At 35.7% G+C, this 15,762-nt stretch overlaps 1 protein-coding gene across 1 annotated transcript; it reads right to left on the bottom strand.

Moving 5' to 3' along the window:
- Positions 1 to 14,934: 14,934 nt before the first annotated feature.
- Positions 14,935 to 15,252, bottom strand: LOC133876195 (probable LRR receptor-like serine/threonine-protein kinase At1g29720). Its single transcript, XM_062314480.1, has one exon. The coding sequence runs from the start codon at positions 15,250 to 15,252 to the stop codon at positions 14,935 to 14,937; it is 318 nt and encodes a 105-aa protein (XP_062170464.1).
- Between the last annotated feature and the right edge of the window lie 510 nt (positions 15,253 to 15,762).

The raw sequence follows: 15,762 nt of genomic DNA, 5'->3' as shown, positions 1-15,762 counted from the left end.
TACAAAGTTCTTTTGTATCAAAATGAGGATTTTTCCCATTCCTGGTTTATAAATTTTGACAGGAATTTTAAGGGTCCTATCCCCGTCTGGTTTCACAGATGGTGGCAAGTTCATGGACCAGTTCACCAGATCCTCCCTGAAGAGGTCAAAGATGCTGTACGGTATTTCTCTACCGTTAAGAAGTTATCTCCTCAGGAAGAAGACTTGCCTATGACAGTCCACTTCTTTGCTCATTTCAAAGTCTCGTGGATTCTTAAGTGGCAATATGTGTTTATCACCCAGAACTGCGTTGCCCGACAGTTCTCGGTTAAGTGGTGGGATAAGTTCAATTTCTCCCTGGTTCAATCCCGCCTTATGAAGGAGTTCCCTGAAAGACCTCCAGCTATTCAAGACTCTGTAACTCACGTTTCAGAGACTCAAGTTGAGCCTGTCCCTGATATCCCTAAGTCTGAGTCTTCTGTTCTTTCAAAAGAAAAGAAGCCCTCTAAGATTAAGCAAATGGCTCTCCTTATGAAACAGATCTTAGAAGCTGAAGATAATGATGAAGACGAAGAAGCCTCCACTGCAGAATCTTCTTTTCAGCATCATTATAATTTTGACCTCTTTCAAGATGCCCAAGACCCGAATGACGTCACTGATTTGGGTTTGGATTTCTAAGTTGCCTCGTCAGCATAAAAGACAAGTTCTAAGCAGTTCCTTCAACCGTCGGCACAAAATGACAAAAGTAAACAGTACCCGGTCGGCCACCCGACATAGTACTATTCATGAATAGTGACTTTTTCACTGTTCACCATAAGTTTCACCCTGCTTTTGGTGCGAGTTACCTGAAGTAAAAGCAGAAAGAATCTGCTTTCGGTGCACGCCTGACAAGCCTAAGCACGCTGGCATCCCGTGATTCCAGCCCTTGAGTCCTCCTGAAGCCTATTTAAGGAGCAGAAGTCTGAAGTTCAAGGCAGAGCTTATTTCGGAGTTTACTCCTTTGTAATCTCACCTGAACCTCTCATAAGCCAAACACTTGTAATGTTTCATTCTTGTGTTTCTGAGTTTAAGCCTGTATTCGCCAGTTGCATTCTGGCCTAAGTTCATTTGTAAGTTTTACATTCAAAGTTATTTTGAATCTAAGCATTACTTTAAGTTTAATTTCATGATCATTACTGAATACTCTTTTATTTTGTATTCTGATTTTGATGTTGAAATTGTTATGACTATTTATATGTTTTCATATGCTAACCATCACTCCATCCACACCACTATCTCCACTTCTTACTACTAAGCCCCCACTCCCTGCTTCCGCCCCCCCTTTTGGTATCAGAGCCATAAGTGTTGTTGAGTTTGTTCTTGTTATAATCTGAGCATCCGCCCAAGTGGCTGGTTATTAAGCTTGTTCTTATATTGTTTCAAGTTTGTCTGTTACACCACTCTCTGTTAAGATTCTAGGGTGAATAGGAAGGACACTGCCGTCAACGTGCCGTCAGCGCAGTTGAGAGCCGAGAGAAGGGCCAGGTAAGTCGGGAGGACACACGGATAGGACACAGGCGTATGACCTAGGAGACCTAGTTGGAGAACAGAGATGAAGTGTGGTAGAGAGATGTCTCGCGGTAGAGAGACCGGAACAGTAGAAGTCTAAGCCAGGTAACCCTAAACTTGCGACGATGAATAGATTGTTCAGATCTAACTCATCAGTAAGCTCTAGATCCACTCGGATCCCTGAGATTCCAGAGGTAGTCAACGAAGAACACGTTGAATACCACGATGAGGATTCCTTCATTGATGTCAATGATTGGAATATACCTAAGGTCCCCAGTAGAGAAATCTACAGGAAGAAGTGGTCTGCACTTGCGTTCAAGACTGAACAGCATGTTAAGACCGTAGAGCAAGTCTATGCTCTCAATAAGGAACATGAGTTATGCCAGCTTTTTAGCCCAGAAGCCATTAAGCGACATAGAAGAGAAGGCCACAACTTTATCCACATAGGATTAGTTCAGGTCGCCATTAAGCCCCTAACACGGAGAGGTCTTAAAGCCTCTGTTATGTTAGGATTAAGAGATGCCCGTTTCACTGACTGGCAGGATAGTCTCCTCGGAGTCATTGAAGCAACCATGCATGATGGACCAGTCTATTTTGACTGTTTCCCTGATTTCACCGTAAGTCTAAGTGATCCTCACATCCTTAAGGTTTTGACCCTGAGTATTAGAACCCAAGGATATAAGATTCTAGAAGGTGTCCAACCTCTAGCTTTGATTTACAGGATCTACTATAAGTGCACTGGAACTAACATGAATTTCCAGGCAATTAAGAGAAGCCCAAATGATCAAACCATGTTAATCCAAAGTAGCCAGAGTAACGCGAATATTCACGTTCCTCGAACTATTCATTGGACTGACATTGAGTTACCCAAAGAATGGAGTTTGACCAATGAGAGTTTTAAGCCCGATCTTATAAGTCATAATCTAGGAGACCTAGATTATATCCAGCAGTACTTGGATGGTACTGTTAAGATCAGTTTCGACCGAGGTTCTCAGTCGACCCCTAAGCCAAATCTTCTCATAGAAGAAGTTGCAAGATCTAGTGCATCTAGATCTGAAGTGCCAAGGTCTAGATCTTCTAGACAACCTAAGGATAAGACTCCAGCTAGGCAATCGTTTGCTGGTTCTACCTCTACGGAAGAACTAAAGCGACGAGATCTAGAATTGGAAAAAGGAATATAGAAAGCATAAGAAACGGTTTAAAAGATTCAAGAAAAGAAGCTTTGAGCCGAATGATTTCTATAAGAAGGAAAAGAGAAAACCTAAGAAAAGATTTAAACCTAAGAACAACAAAGATGGTTGTTATAAGTGTGGTAAGTCCGGTCACTTTGCAAAGGATTGCAAAGCTAAGGAAACCATTAAGTCTCTAAAAGTCTCTAACGAAGATAAGGAAAACTTAATAAGAATGTTAGAGATAAAAGACACTGAACCCAGTGACTATGAGTCTGAACTAAGTACTAGTTCAAGTGATAACAGCTACCGCTCATGCAGTAGCAATGAGTCCGGTCCAAACATAAGTTTCGGTTGTAATGACACTTGTTGCAAAACAATTGGTGTTATGACCAAAGAAGAAGAGCAAGAAGAATTGGTTCTTGATCTCATAAGTAAAATTGAGAATCCTGAGTTAAAAAAACAATATTTAGAAAAGTTAAGAAAACTTCTAACAAAAAGAGAAGTTAATAAGTCTAAAAGTCTTGATATAAGTTTAAGCAACACGCTTAAAAGATTTGATAAACCAAAGGAACAAATCACAATAAAAGATTTGCAACTTGAAGTTAATCAAATTAAGTCTGAGATTAAAATACTTAAGGAAGAAAATCAAGAGTTAAAACAGGATGTTAATCTCTTGAAAATTGAGCACAAGCTTAAGTCAGCCGGTAGCAGTCCTGATAGCAGCGAAGCCGAGTCCGAACCTAAGCTTGAAAATACGCCTCCACAATTTGAAGAAAATTGTATAAGTCTAATCAACAGAATCCATATTAGGAAATGGTATTCCAAGGTTAGAATTAAGATTCATGATTTTGAGTTATCTGTAGTTGTATTAATTGATACAGGTGCAGATCTGAACTGTATACAAGAAGGACTTGTTCCTACGAAGTATTACAGTAAGTCAAAAGAGAATTTGCGTTCTGCTAATGGCAGCAAGATGCAAATTACTTTTGAGATAAGCAAAGCCCATGTGTGTCAAGACAATGTTTGCTTCAAAACATCATTTGTCTTGGTTAAGAATATGACTGACAAAGTCATATTAGGTTTACCTTTCATTACTCTGTTGTATCCCTTTACAACAGACCAGGATGGTTTAATTACCTATCCTATGGATGAAAAGGTTAAGTTTAAGTTTCTGGCTAAACCAGAATTGAGTCAATTGAATGCCTTCAAAAGCAATTCAATTTCTAAGTCTGTTAACCTAATCAAGTCTAAGACCCAACAGATAGGGTTCTTACAGGAGGAGATTAAGGTTAAAAGAATTGAAGAACAACTGAGCCAAAAGACCCTTCAGCAAAGAATCCAACTCTTTGAAGATAGGATCAAAAGTGAAGTCTGTTCTGATGTCCCTACTGCCTTTTGGCATAGAAAAAAACACACTGTAAGCCTTCCTTATATTCCACTCGTATAGTTTATCAGCAGAAACTGCAAATTGACTTTGGAAGTTTCTTTCCTCAAACTGGATATCCGGAGGGGTAGGTCTGGGATACCAATTCTTAGTGAAACTTGTTGGTGAAAACTTAGGCTGACTTAAGCTTGTGCTCAATTTTCAAGAGATTAACATCCTGTTTTAACTCTTGATTTTCTTCCTTAAGTATTTTAATCTCAGACTTAATTTGATTAACTTCAAGTTGAAAATCTTTTATTGTGATTTGTTCCTTTGGTTTATCAAATCTTTTAAGCGTGTTGCTTAAACTTATATCAAGACTTTTAGACTTATTAACTTCTCTTTTTGTTAGAAGTTTTCTTAACTTTTCTAAATATTGTCTTTTTAACTCAGGATTCTCAATTTTACTTATGAGATCAAGAAGCAATTCTTCTTGCTCTTCTTCTTTGGTCATAACACCAATTGTTTTGCAACAAGTGTCATTACAACCGAAACTTATGTTTGGACCGGACTCATTGCTACTGCATGAGCGGTAGCTGTTATCACTTGAACTAGTACTTAGTTCAGACTCATAAGCTCGATAATAAGCCTCTCCCAAAAGAGAAACATAAGCCTTTTAAGCAAGAAAAACCAATAGTCAAGTTCCCAGATCTAAAATCAGGAACTAGTCTAAAGGTTAATAAGGAAAAGCCCTTTATTGATAAGATAGATGATATGCTTAAGGATTTGGTTAAACCCAAACAAGAACAGCCCAGTAGTTCCAATACTCTGTCTGTTACTAAGATTGCTGAGTCTTCTGAGAATTCATCTGAAACAGAATCCTCTTCGGAGTCTGAATCTGATGAAAACGTCAGAAAAGTTGAGAAAGCCTTTTTAGCCTTAGAACTGAATAGGATCCATAAGCCTAAGTTTTCACCAACAAGTTTCACTAAGAATTGGTATCCCAGACCTACCCCTCCGGATATCCAGTTTGAGGAAAGAAACTTTGACCCTGAGTATTAGAACCCAAGGATATAAGATTCTAGAAGGTGTCCAACCTCTAGCTTTGATTTACAGGATCTACTATAATGAATTCTCAGAAGACTCAGCAATCTTAGTAACAGACAGAGTATTGGAACTACTGGGCTGTTCTTGTTTGGGTTTAACCAAATCCTTAAGCATATCCTCTATCTTATCAATAAAGGGCTTTTCCTTATTAACCTTTAGACTATATATATATATATATATATGGAGAGTTTTTGTGAGCTCCTTGTTAACATTGTGGGATAACGTTACCAATTTTTCTTGTTCTTTTTTCGGATAAAGTTACAGCTTGTGGATCAGGATTTGAGTTTTACTATCGACTTGGAAAAAGAGAGAAAAAGATGGTCATGACGTGGACTGATCAAGTAGGGGAATTGTGTTTCGCAGCCATCAAGACTGACTAAAGTATGGCTTCTTATTATTCTCAATCCAAATCGCATGATTAGCATCCCTCAGGCTGAGATACACCTGTTCCAAATATTTGCTGCTGTAGCTTGTGATTATCTGTGGTTCATCAGGAATAAAGCTCATCATGATGGTCTTATCCCGAATGCTCTTATTATCTCATCTACCATCAACAAGACTGTACTGGAGCATCACTCTGCTTGGAAGAAAAAATTGGCTCCCATTCCTGAAGTATGGCGATCTCTTCCTCCTCCCTACTTGAAGATTAATTATGACACAGCAATTAGAGATACTTTCTCGGCGCAATCTGCAGTTTGCAGGGACTCTTCAGGCTCCATTCTTCGATGTATCTCCCTCATCAGTTTCCCATGTACTGCTATTTATGGAGAGGCTCTTGCAGCTCTCTTGGCCGCTCGTTTAGCAGTCTCTATGGGCTTACCTTCTTGTATCTTAGAAGGTGATTCGCTTCTAGTCACTCTGACACTCCAACGTCCTGATATCACTCAAGATTGGCGAATTGCTTCCACCATCTCCACAATCCATTCCATCATCCCACCAACATCTAGCTGGAAGGCTAGGAAAGTCAACCGAAGTGCAAACTTCTGTGCCCACTATGTGGCAAATTGGGCCGCAACTAGAAACCATTCTGGCTGCATTCCCACCCCTTTATCCGGATCTCTTTTCTCTTTTTCTGGTTCTCTTCCTCCCTGTTTTGGAAGAGACTCATCTTCTTTCTTTGTTCCTTAGTTTTTTTGTTTTCAATGTAATTAAAAAAAAAAAAAAAAAAAAAAAAAAAAAAAAAAAAAGATGGGAAAGACCAATAGAAAACAAGAAAGAAAAAAAAAAAAAAAAAAAAAGGGGGGGGGGGAAAGAATGAATCCTACAGAGTACGTTGCTTGGTTCTGTTTCTTTTCAAATGTTTTAAATCAATGTTTCGTTTAATTATGAGGTAAATTGGTTTATGTTGCCTTTGTTTGCAAACATCTTCTCTTAGTCTTCATGTGGGACAAAGAGGACTAGCTTCCTTTTTCTTTTCTTTTTTTTTCTTTTCTTTTCGTTTTTTCTTTACACACACACACACACACACATATATATATATATATATATAGCACTCGTCCTTGTTCATGTGGGACAAATAGTCACTATTTTTTGTATCCCTTTAAAGTAATTGTTGGATCAAAATCAAATAGTAATCTATTATGAATTCAATAGTTATTTTGAAAATCATATCAATTTTAAGAAGTTTTAAGAAAATACAAGAAAAACATGAGTCTTACGTTTAGCATTACTCATTTTCATTGCTACGTAAAGAAATAGTTAACATTTTTATTTGAAAGTTATTTGGTTTCTTTCTGTTAAATTACTACTTATTCTAAAAGGATAAGCTGATATATATAGAAAGAGATGAATTTAATTATTTATTTTATATTCTAACACATACTCCCTCCACGTGTTAGCTTAAACTCTCATTTAATTAGTAAGGTCAAACACGTGAAATATTTAATTAAAATGAGAGGTAAATGATCGAGTCAAGGTTTGAACTCACCACCTTTAATTCTAATACCATATTAAATCATTATTTATCCTAACCGTATAAGCCAATAAAAGAAAAAAAAAATCTAATAACTTATTTTATATTCTAACACCTTCCAAGTCATGAACCAATACATATCATTTCACCCTAAAAGTTGACGATCAAGATTGCTTTTTAAAGGTCTCGTCGAAAAACCCAAAATAATTCTTTATTTTGGCCACTAAAAGTTGAAGAGAGACGCGTTAAAAAATGTCAGATATGTCTTTAAATCTTTTGATTGCATGGATTTAATTAAAGGGATATACGAAAGAAATTCAGAATGCCTTAAATAGGGGAAACTCAAGTTACTCAACAATATGGAATGTCAAACATACAAATATATGAATTCGTGCATATATATATATATATATATTACATGAACAGTTTTTTTTTTTTTTTTTAAAAAAAATAAATAAATAAATAAAAGGTTAAGAATGAGAGACTAAATACTATAGCTATTCTAACTTGACCCGACCATAATAGTACTTGCTTGTTGGGAGCGGTACAGGAGAGGTCTAAACAATAGGAGCTGGAATTGCAAGCGCTCCCACAAGTCTGAGAGAGCTATAGTCTGGCCTAGACCCATAAAGAATCGGTGAGACCTAAAGCAACTAATACTAATAAGATTGATAATTCCCACTTCACCACCACCGCCACTGATTGTACAGCTTAACAGTACGTTGGTTCTTCAAATTAATACTTATATCCGCAATTTACAATTATTATGCGACATAAAAACTTCTGTAATCATGCCTTTTCTTCCACAAAGGTAAATCTGAGAAAACTTGTAAAATGAAAAAGTTTTGGACATAGTTCTGCCGCATACTCTGTGTCTCGCGCTCACTCATATTATGTTCTTCAATTTGTTGAAGATGCTCCCACATTACCTTCGCTTTCATTTCGTCATTTGAGACAACATTGGAACAGCAACGCTGTCCTCAAGCATGCCCACCACTGAACACATGGTAGGCCTAACTGCTGCAAAAGCATTAGTGCATAGAATACCCACATTGATCATCACCATAACCTCTTCTTTCTTGTAGTTTGAGCCCAACCAAAAATGTTTCTTACCGTAGTATAAAATCCTCTAGATGTCATGGTTGCCTACCCTCAACCGCAAATTAGGGGCAATCGAGACTCACTCATCAGACTTTCAAGGGCAAAGGATTCATGCAGAGCTGGGATGTCTGGAAAGTTTTCTGCCACATGCATTTTCAGCATTTCAGGATTTTAGGTTTAGATTAGATGAAAATGGGGAAGAAGATGATGACAATCACGATGTCCCTTTACTAAATGCACCGTTTAAAGAACTTTTGATGTTGGATTGTTTGTGGACCACCGACTTAGCTTCTTTCATTTAACGCATAAGTAGGCTTAGGAAAAAAAAAAAAAAAAAAAAAAAAAAAACCTAAAGTATATATAGGTTGCGCTGGCTTTAAAAACAAAAGCAAATGGTATATATGACCTCAATCTAGAAGGAAAAGCTGAGCAAGAGATAAAGGTCATTGAGAATGAAAAGCAAAATTGCAAGTTATGAATTGCGATTTAGACTTGTTTTAAATTCTGAAGTTGTTCTTTCAGTTTACCATTTTTTATTTATTCAAGCCTCCAACAATTCAAATCAATTACTTTTTGAAAATTTCCCTTAAAAAAATTCAAGTATGTGATCAAACTTTAATATTGATTAAGCTTTTATATTTACATTTCTCAATTAAATTAATTTTTTATGAGTATATATATAGTTTTTGTTAAATATTTTAATTGTATGAAATATATAATTGTAGTTACCTGAAATTATGAAAAACAATAATGATTCTAATATGCTCCAATCAAATTCTAAAAGAGCTTGTTCAAAGGTAGATTTAACAAATATACCAACATTTCTTTTCTTAAGATTTTTTATTTATTTCTATTTAATACCATCCTAGTGATAGAGACTTAATTCGATTGGTATATCTACAGAAAAGATCTTGTCAACCAATTAGGAAGACTCGTCAAAGATAATTGAATAAGGCAACAAGCTAGGCATGACAGAATAAATTACATGTTACATTTATATGATTTAAACAATAATTAAATTTTGTTGAATTTTGTTAGTTATATTTTTTAATATTTTTAATAAATTTTTGTTTAACTTTAGTTTTTTTTTTTTTTTTTTTTAACTCATGAATATATATAAAATAAAAATAAAAATAAAAATAAAAAAATTCTTGACCCCCTTGAACCAAAATCTTGGCTCCGCCACTGTCCATTAGGTAAACTTTGAACTTTAAGTCCATTTTTCCCAATGATTATACACTAACCTTATTATTTATCAAGCATTTTGTGAATTTCTAGCATGTTATGTTAAGTTTAGAGGCGAAAATGCGGACGGATAATAATTGCTCGCATCCGCTATCCACATATACAAATGCAGATACGGTTAGCAAAAATACTATCCGCATTTGCGGATGCTGATTACGGGTATATGGATGCGGTTAATAATCGCATTAACCGCATCCGCATTCCATTTATATATGTATTTAATTAAATTCACTAAAACAACGTCATTTGTAATGTTGAATTTCACTGCTAGGAAACTCTTTTGATTTGTTCTGATTTAATTGCCCTATATGTTATTCCTTTATTATTATTATTTTTTCCTTTTCACCAATTATAGATAGATGATGCAAGAAGCTAAATAATGTATGAGATGGAAATTTCCTAGCAAAATGATTAGTAACTGTGATCTGAATAACAATATTCAACTATAGATAATGCCTTTTTGAATTTACTAGAAACAAGAATTACAACTTCAAGGTCCAAAACGATTGTTATGTCATATGTGGATGGCAGATAATGACCTCATTTAATAACCACAATAAACATGCCGATGCAGATAGCAATCACATGATGCAGATGTAGATACCTAAAAGTAATAACCGCATTATGCAAATGCCGATATTGTTAATAACCTCATCCACATCCGCATTTTCACCCTAGTTAGGTTTATGATTTATCACATGGGATTATTTTCCAAAAAATCATGAACTCTCCCTTGTTTTTCATGTTTTATTATGTTTTTATAGAGTTATTATAAGATTTAGTTAAGCTAGAAGGTGGTCTCAGTTGAAGTTTTGAGTTTCATGCATTATGGTACCCATCGAGCGTTCACTGTTTTAAATGAACATTTGACCATTGTTGGTCGAATGCTCAACCTAAAACCGAACATCCAATAGAGACCAAAAATGGATTATTAACATTTTAGTGATACATTAAAGTACCTAGAGCATTATTAGGGTTTTTATGTGCATGGATTAAAACTTGAAATGTATTATGTTTAATATTAGGGTATATTTCGTAGTAGTGGAGAGTTCAAGATGTCCGTGTTTGTGGATGAGCGATTGGGGTAAGTAAATGCTTACGGAACTGATCTTACTTTAACGTGCGATATGTCAGAGGACTGAGCAAGCTTTACTTTTCAAAATAATATGTCCTTAGCCTATTGCTTTTATAACATGTTTAGACTACTTCAAATGGATAAATGATTACATATTTTTTTTTTTTTTTTAAGTATATGATGGTATGCGGCAATATCCGAGGAGGCAATATCCGAGGAACCAGTATTGTACTAGAGGTCCCTTTGGACAGCGCCAACCCTACCAAGAAGGGGTTAAAGGCTTGGATGGACCATATAGAGGAAAACTATGATTAAACGTTTATATCTATATATAGCATGATTTTTCTGCATTAAAATATTAGTGATTTTATCGAGAATATGTTACTTCTCTTCAAACAAAATCTAAATTTTTAGATGACATATTAACGGAAACAACACATATAATTTTATGAAAAAACCCATGTCTAATAAAGTAAGCGTAAAGGGCAGTCACTTAAAGCTCATTGTATAAACCGGTTCTGTAATAATTTACTTACCAAGTCGTGGACTAACGCAGTTACTTCTCGTCCACTGTAAAACACCTCGATTTTTTGCAAATTAACAAGTTGCCAGACGGTAGAATGAGAAATTCACTGGGATAAAGATGCCAAGTGAATGTCTCGCATTGTGTGAGATTAGTAATTAGTTATCTGTTATTGTCATATAATTGTTTATTTGGAGGCTATGATTGTATAATTGATGATGCATATTCTGTTTAAAGATTTATTATTAGAAATTTCATATTATTTAATTTCGCTTTCCGCTATAATATATTTTGATAATTAGTGTAGCGTGATGAATACAACTAATTACCAATTAATTGATCTTATCACATTAGAAGTAACACTCCATGTTAAATAAATATAATTATTTAATTTTGGGGGCGTTACAACCATACCCTTAGTTTCCCAATTTCAATTCAGTGGTTAGGCCATTTCTAAGCACAAGTCACACCCATCTTAAACCAAACCATCTTCTTAGACATCAGCCAAACAGTCTTCTCTCAAATCCCAATTTTTACAACTTGCTTTGAATAGAAACCTGATCCTCAAACCTGGCAGGAAGCCACCAATTCCATTCATTAAGTTGAATTCCTTTCAATTAAACTTTCAATTAATAGCTAACATTTTTATTTCAGAGTTATTTGGTTTCCTTCCAAGTGAACTAAATACGTATCATATCACCCTACAAGTTGATGATGAAGATTGATTTTTAAAGGTGTCGTAAATCTTTATATTGCCCGCTAAAAGTATAAGGGAGACGTGTAACAACAGGCCATATATGTCTTCAAATCATTTGTTCACATGGACTCATAGGGATATACGAAATAAAATCAGAATGCGTTAAGTGAGGAAAGTTGGGAAACTCAACAATATGGAATGTCAAACAAATAAATTGGATATGAATTCATATATATATATATATATATGCACAAATCAGCAGCTTAACAGTTCATGGTTCTTCAAATACTTATATTCCCAATTTACAATTATTATGAGTGTATATATATATATATATATGCACAAATCAGCAGCTTAACAGTTCATGGTTCTTCAAATACTTATATTCCCAATTTACAATTATTATGAGTGTGTGGGGCATTGCGATTTCGCAGATTAAAATTATAAATCAAATAATATAAAATGCATCATTTGGGACTGCGTTTTTCAAATATTACCATTTGAGAACATAAAAAAACCTACGTTTTCAAATCGCAAGTTAGATTATGCATTTTAAAAAAAATGCGTGACTTTAAATGATAAACTTCAATTTTACCACATGCTTAATTGCGTTTTTGAAAATAACGTTTTCACGTCGCATCTATTAAAAACTCACGTTTTAAAATCGCAAACTTAAATGGACATGCCACAAAATAATAATAAAAAGTAATTACATTTTAGGGTTAAATACCTTATACACTCCTGGGGTTTAAAAACTTTAGTTTTTGCTCTCTCAGTTGTCATTTTTATCATAGGAGGTACCTGTGCTATTGGAAAAGACGGAAATGGTACCTCCGTTCATTCTTCCGTCCAAAACTAACGTCCCACCATACCATCCTCCACGAGTCAGCATACATGTGCGACACATGTCCCCAGAGCCATGTCAATGCTGACGTGGCTAGTATATATATATATTACCACATGGGGTGGCTGGCTACCCCCATGTTGGCCAAGGGGTGGCTCAAGGCCAGTTTTGGACCACCCCCATGAGTTGGCCTGGGGGCAGGTCGGCCACCCTCAAGGGCCAAAACCTATTTTTTTTTTTTTTTTCATTTTTTTCCACTTTTTCCCTTTGGAGTGGCCGAACCACCCCCAAGGCCCACGAGGTTGGTTCGACCACCCCTAGACCGACCGATATGGGGGTGACTGAACCACTCCCGCGGCCCATTAGGTGGTCGAACCACCCCCAGGCCAAATGGGATGGTTTCGGCCACCTTGATTTTGGCCCCTAGGGGTGGTTCAGCTACTCCTAAAACTGGCCTTGGGACAGCCACCCCCATGTACGTGGCCCAAAGGGATGGGTCCCTAGAATTTTTTTTTTTTTTTTTTTTTTTTTTTTTTTTTTTTTTTTTTTTTTTAAGTCCTTAAAATATATATATATATATAGAGAGAGAGAGAGAGAGAGAGAGAGAGTAGCCACGTCAGCGCTGACATGGCTCTAAGGACAGGTGTCGCACAGGTATGCCGACACGTGTAGGATGACATGGTGGGACGTTAGTTTTGAACGGAAAAATTAACGGAGGTACAATTTCCGTCTTTTCCCATAGCACAAAAACCTCTTATGATAAAAATGAAAACTGAGAGAGTAAAAAATAAAGTTTTTAAACCACAAGAGACAATTAGGTATTTAACCCTACATTTTACCTCCATGAACTATCAACCATTATAAATATACCCCCATAAACTGACATTCTCACCAGAAGAGAGCATTAAACTACCATTTACGTACCAAAACCTCATTCCATTAGGGAATCTCGTTAAATTAAATGGAATATTCTATTTATAGAAAAATTTCCTTTACAGACCGAAATACCCTCAAACAATAATTTAATAAAAAAATTATCAAACCTAATATACATATATATAATATCAAACCTTGAGGTGGCTCCAGCCACCTCAGGGGTGGCACGAAGGGCACCCCAGGCCTACGGGGTGGCCACACGACCACCCTTGATGCAACTCGGTGGTGGCTTGCTGGCCTCAACCTTTCTTTCCCTTTCTTTTTTTCTTTTTTTTTTTTTTTTCCTTTATTTGTTTATGGAAAAAATATAATTTAGGCCCCCTAAACTACCATCATTTCTCCGGATAGTCCCACAAACTATCAAGGCTTGCACTCTAGCCCCCAAACTACCAAAACCTTTGAAAAAGACCCATTTTGGCGAAATATCTCCATAATACCCCTACCATGTGTCATTTTTCAATTAAAAAAATGATAAAAAAAAAAAAAAAAAAAAATCAAACCAAATTAGAAAAAAATTAATTTTTTTTTATTATTATTTTTTTAAAAAAAAAAAAATTGAGCTTGTTCGTTGATGTTCATATCCATTTTCCTCTCTGTGATTTTTTGGCAATCAAAACATCGGCCAATAACTGCCTGGGGCTAAAGGATCACAAGTTTTCTCTCAGGTGGAGGATATTTTCCAGAGTGAGGCGAGCTTGACCTCGGCCGAGATCAACGAATCGAAACTCGCCAAGCCGGGCTATAAAATCGGTCATCACGGCGTTGCAAGCGGACGGTGATTGAAGGAGTGTCGGGACGATTGGGTCGCGGTTGAAAAATAACGTCACCCCAAACACCCATCTTTTTTAAAAAAATAAAAAATATAAATATAAATATGAAATAAAATTTTAATTTATTTTTTTTAAAAAAAAAATTTTAATGTTTTTTAATTAGTTTTTAATTTTTTTAATTGAGAAATAACACGTGGCATGGGTATTATATGGATATTTCCCCAAAAGTAGTCTTTTTCAAAGGTTTTGGTAATTTTGGGAGTCAGAGTGCAAGCTTTAGTAGTTTGGGGGGTTAAATTGTATTTATTTTCATTTATTTAATTTTAAGGGTATTATATGTTTATTTGTATTTTAAGTTGGGGTATTTGACCCTTTTAACGAAGTTGACTGACAGAATGGGGGTTTGGTATGTAAATGATAATTCAATGCTCTCTTATTGTGAGAGTGAAAGTTCATAGGGGCATATTGACAATGGCTGACAGTTCATGGGTGAAAAGGTAATTAGCTTTAATAATAATAATAATAATAATAATAATAATAATGCCTTGTCTTTCACAAAGGTAATCCGAGAGAACTAGTAAATTAAAAATGAAAAACATACCATAAACCATTGCAAGTTAAGATTTATAATATTGACGACCAAATTGAGAGATGGAGCTCCTTCAACTTCTCAAAGCTCTTTTCCCCGAGTAATCAGAATCCAAATTGATTGGATATAGATCAGCGGCAGAGGTAGAAGAAGCAATCCTTTGGCCATTCGTTGAGATACTCTCTGTCTGGTTTCCACTCCTATTCTGTTGTACAATTCGTTGAAAATGCTCCCACAATTCCTCTTTCATTTCATTATTTGAGACACTTGGACCTAAAACCAACATTGGAACAACAATTTTGCCCTCAAGCATGCTCACCACCGAAGGCATGATAGGCCTAACTGCAGCAGAAGTATTGGCACATCGGAGATCCACATTGATCATCACCATGACCACTTCTTGGCATGAGTTATTGGCAATGAATAATGGCATGACAAACAATGATAAATATTGACTTTTCTAAGTTATTTGCTGAGTAACCGGGCCTCTTGCTACCAAGCAATGAGTTTTCGAGTCAAAAGGTGAACGGTTTGGATTGGTTAATGACATGGTTAGTTTAGCTTTTTAGCCTTTTTAGCTCGAGTTAGTAAGCTTTAAGGGTACTTTACACTTAGTGCTCTAAAGCCATCTGGGTTGGAAGTCATTGGCCTAACACTCGATATATGGGCTAATTAGAAAGCTTAAGGGAGCTAAGCATTGCACAACTTGTGTTTAAAAAAAAAAATTTGAAAAAGAGTAATAATAATAATAATAAAACAAAACAAAACAAAAGGAAGTCATCATGTCTGATGTGATATTGCCTTGGTCATTTATTTGACGGAGATTCCATTGAATTTTGAGATAATGATATCTGCATATTAGGATCGAGTTGAAACATTGGATTATGTGATAATTCATTTT

The sequence above is a fragment of the Alnus glutinosa genome, chromosome 8 (genome assembly GCF_958979055.1).
Source record: "Alnus glutinosa chromosome 8, dhAlnGlut1.1, whole genome shotgun sequence".
In the NCBI taxonomy this organism is placed as follows: Eukaryota; Viridiplantae; Streptophyta; class Magnoliopsida; order Fagales; family Betulaceae; genus Alnus; species Alnus glutinosa.
The sequence above is the reverse complement of the archived record's forward strand: the minus strand, read 5'-3'. Positions and strand labels throughout refer to the sequence as shown.

Bases quoted from the DNA above. Each gene is read 5' to 3' on its own strand.
- LOC133876195 (XM_062314480.1), bottom strand. From the start codon at position 15,252: ATGGTGATGATCAATGTGGATCTCCGATGTGCCAATACTTCTGCTGCA.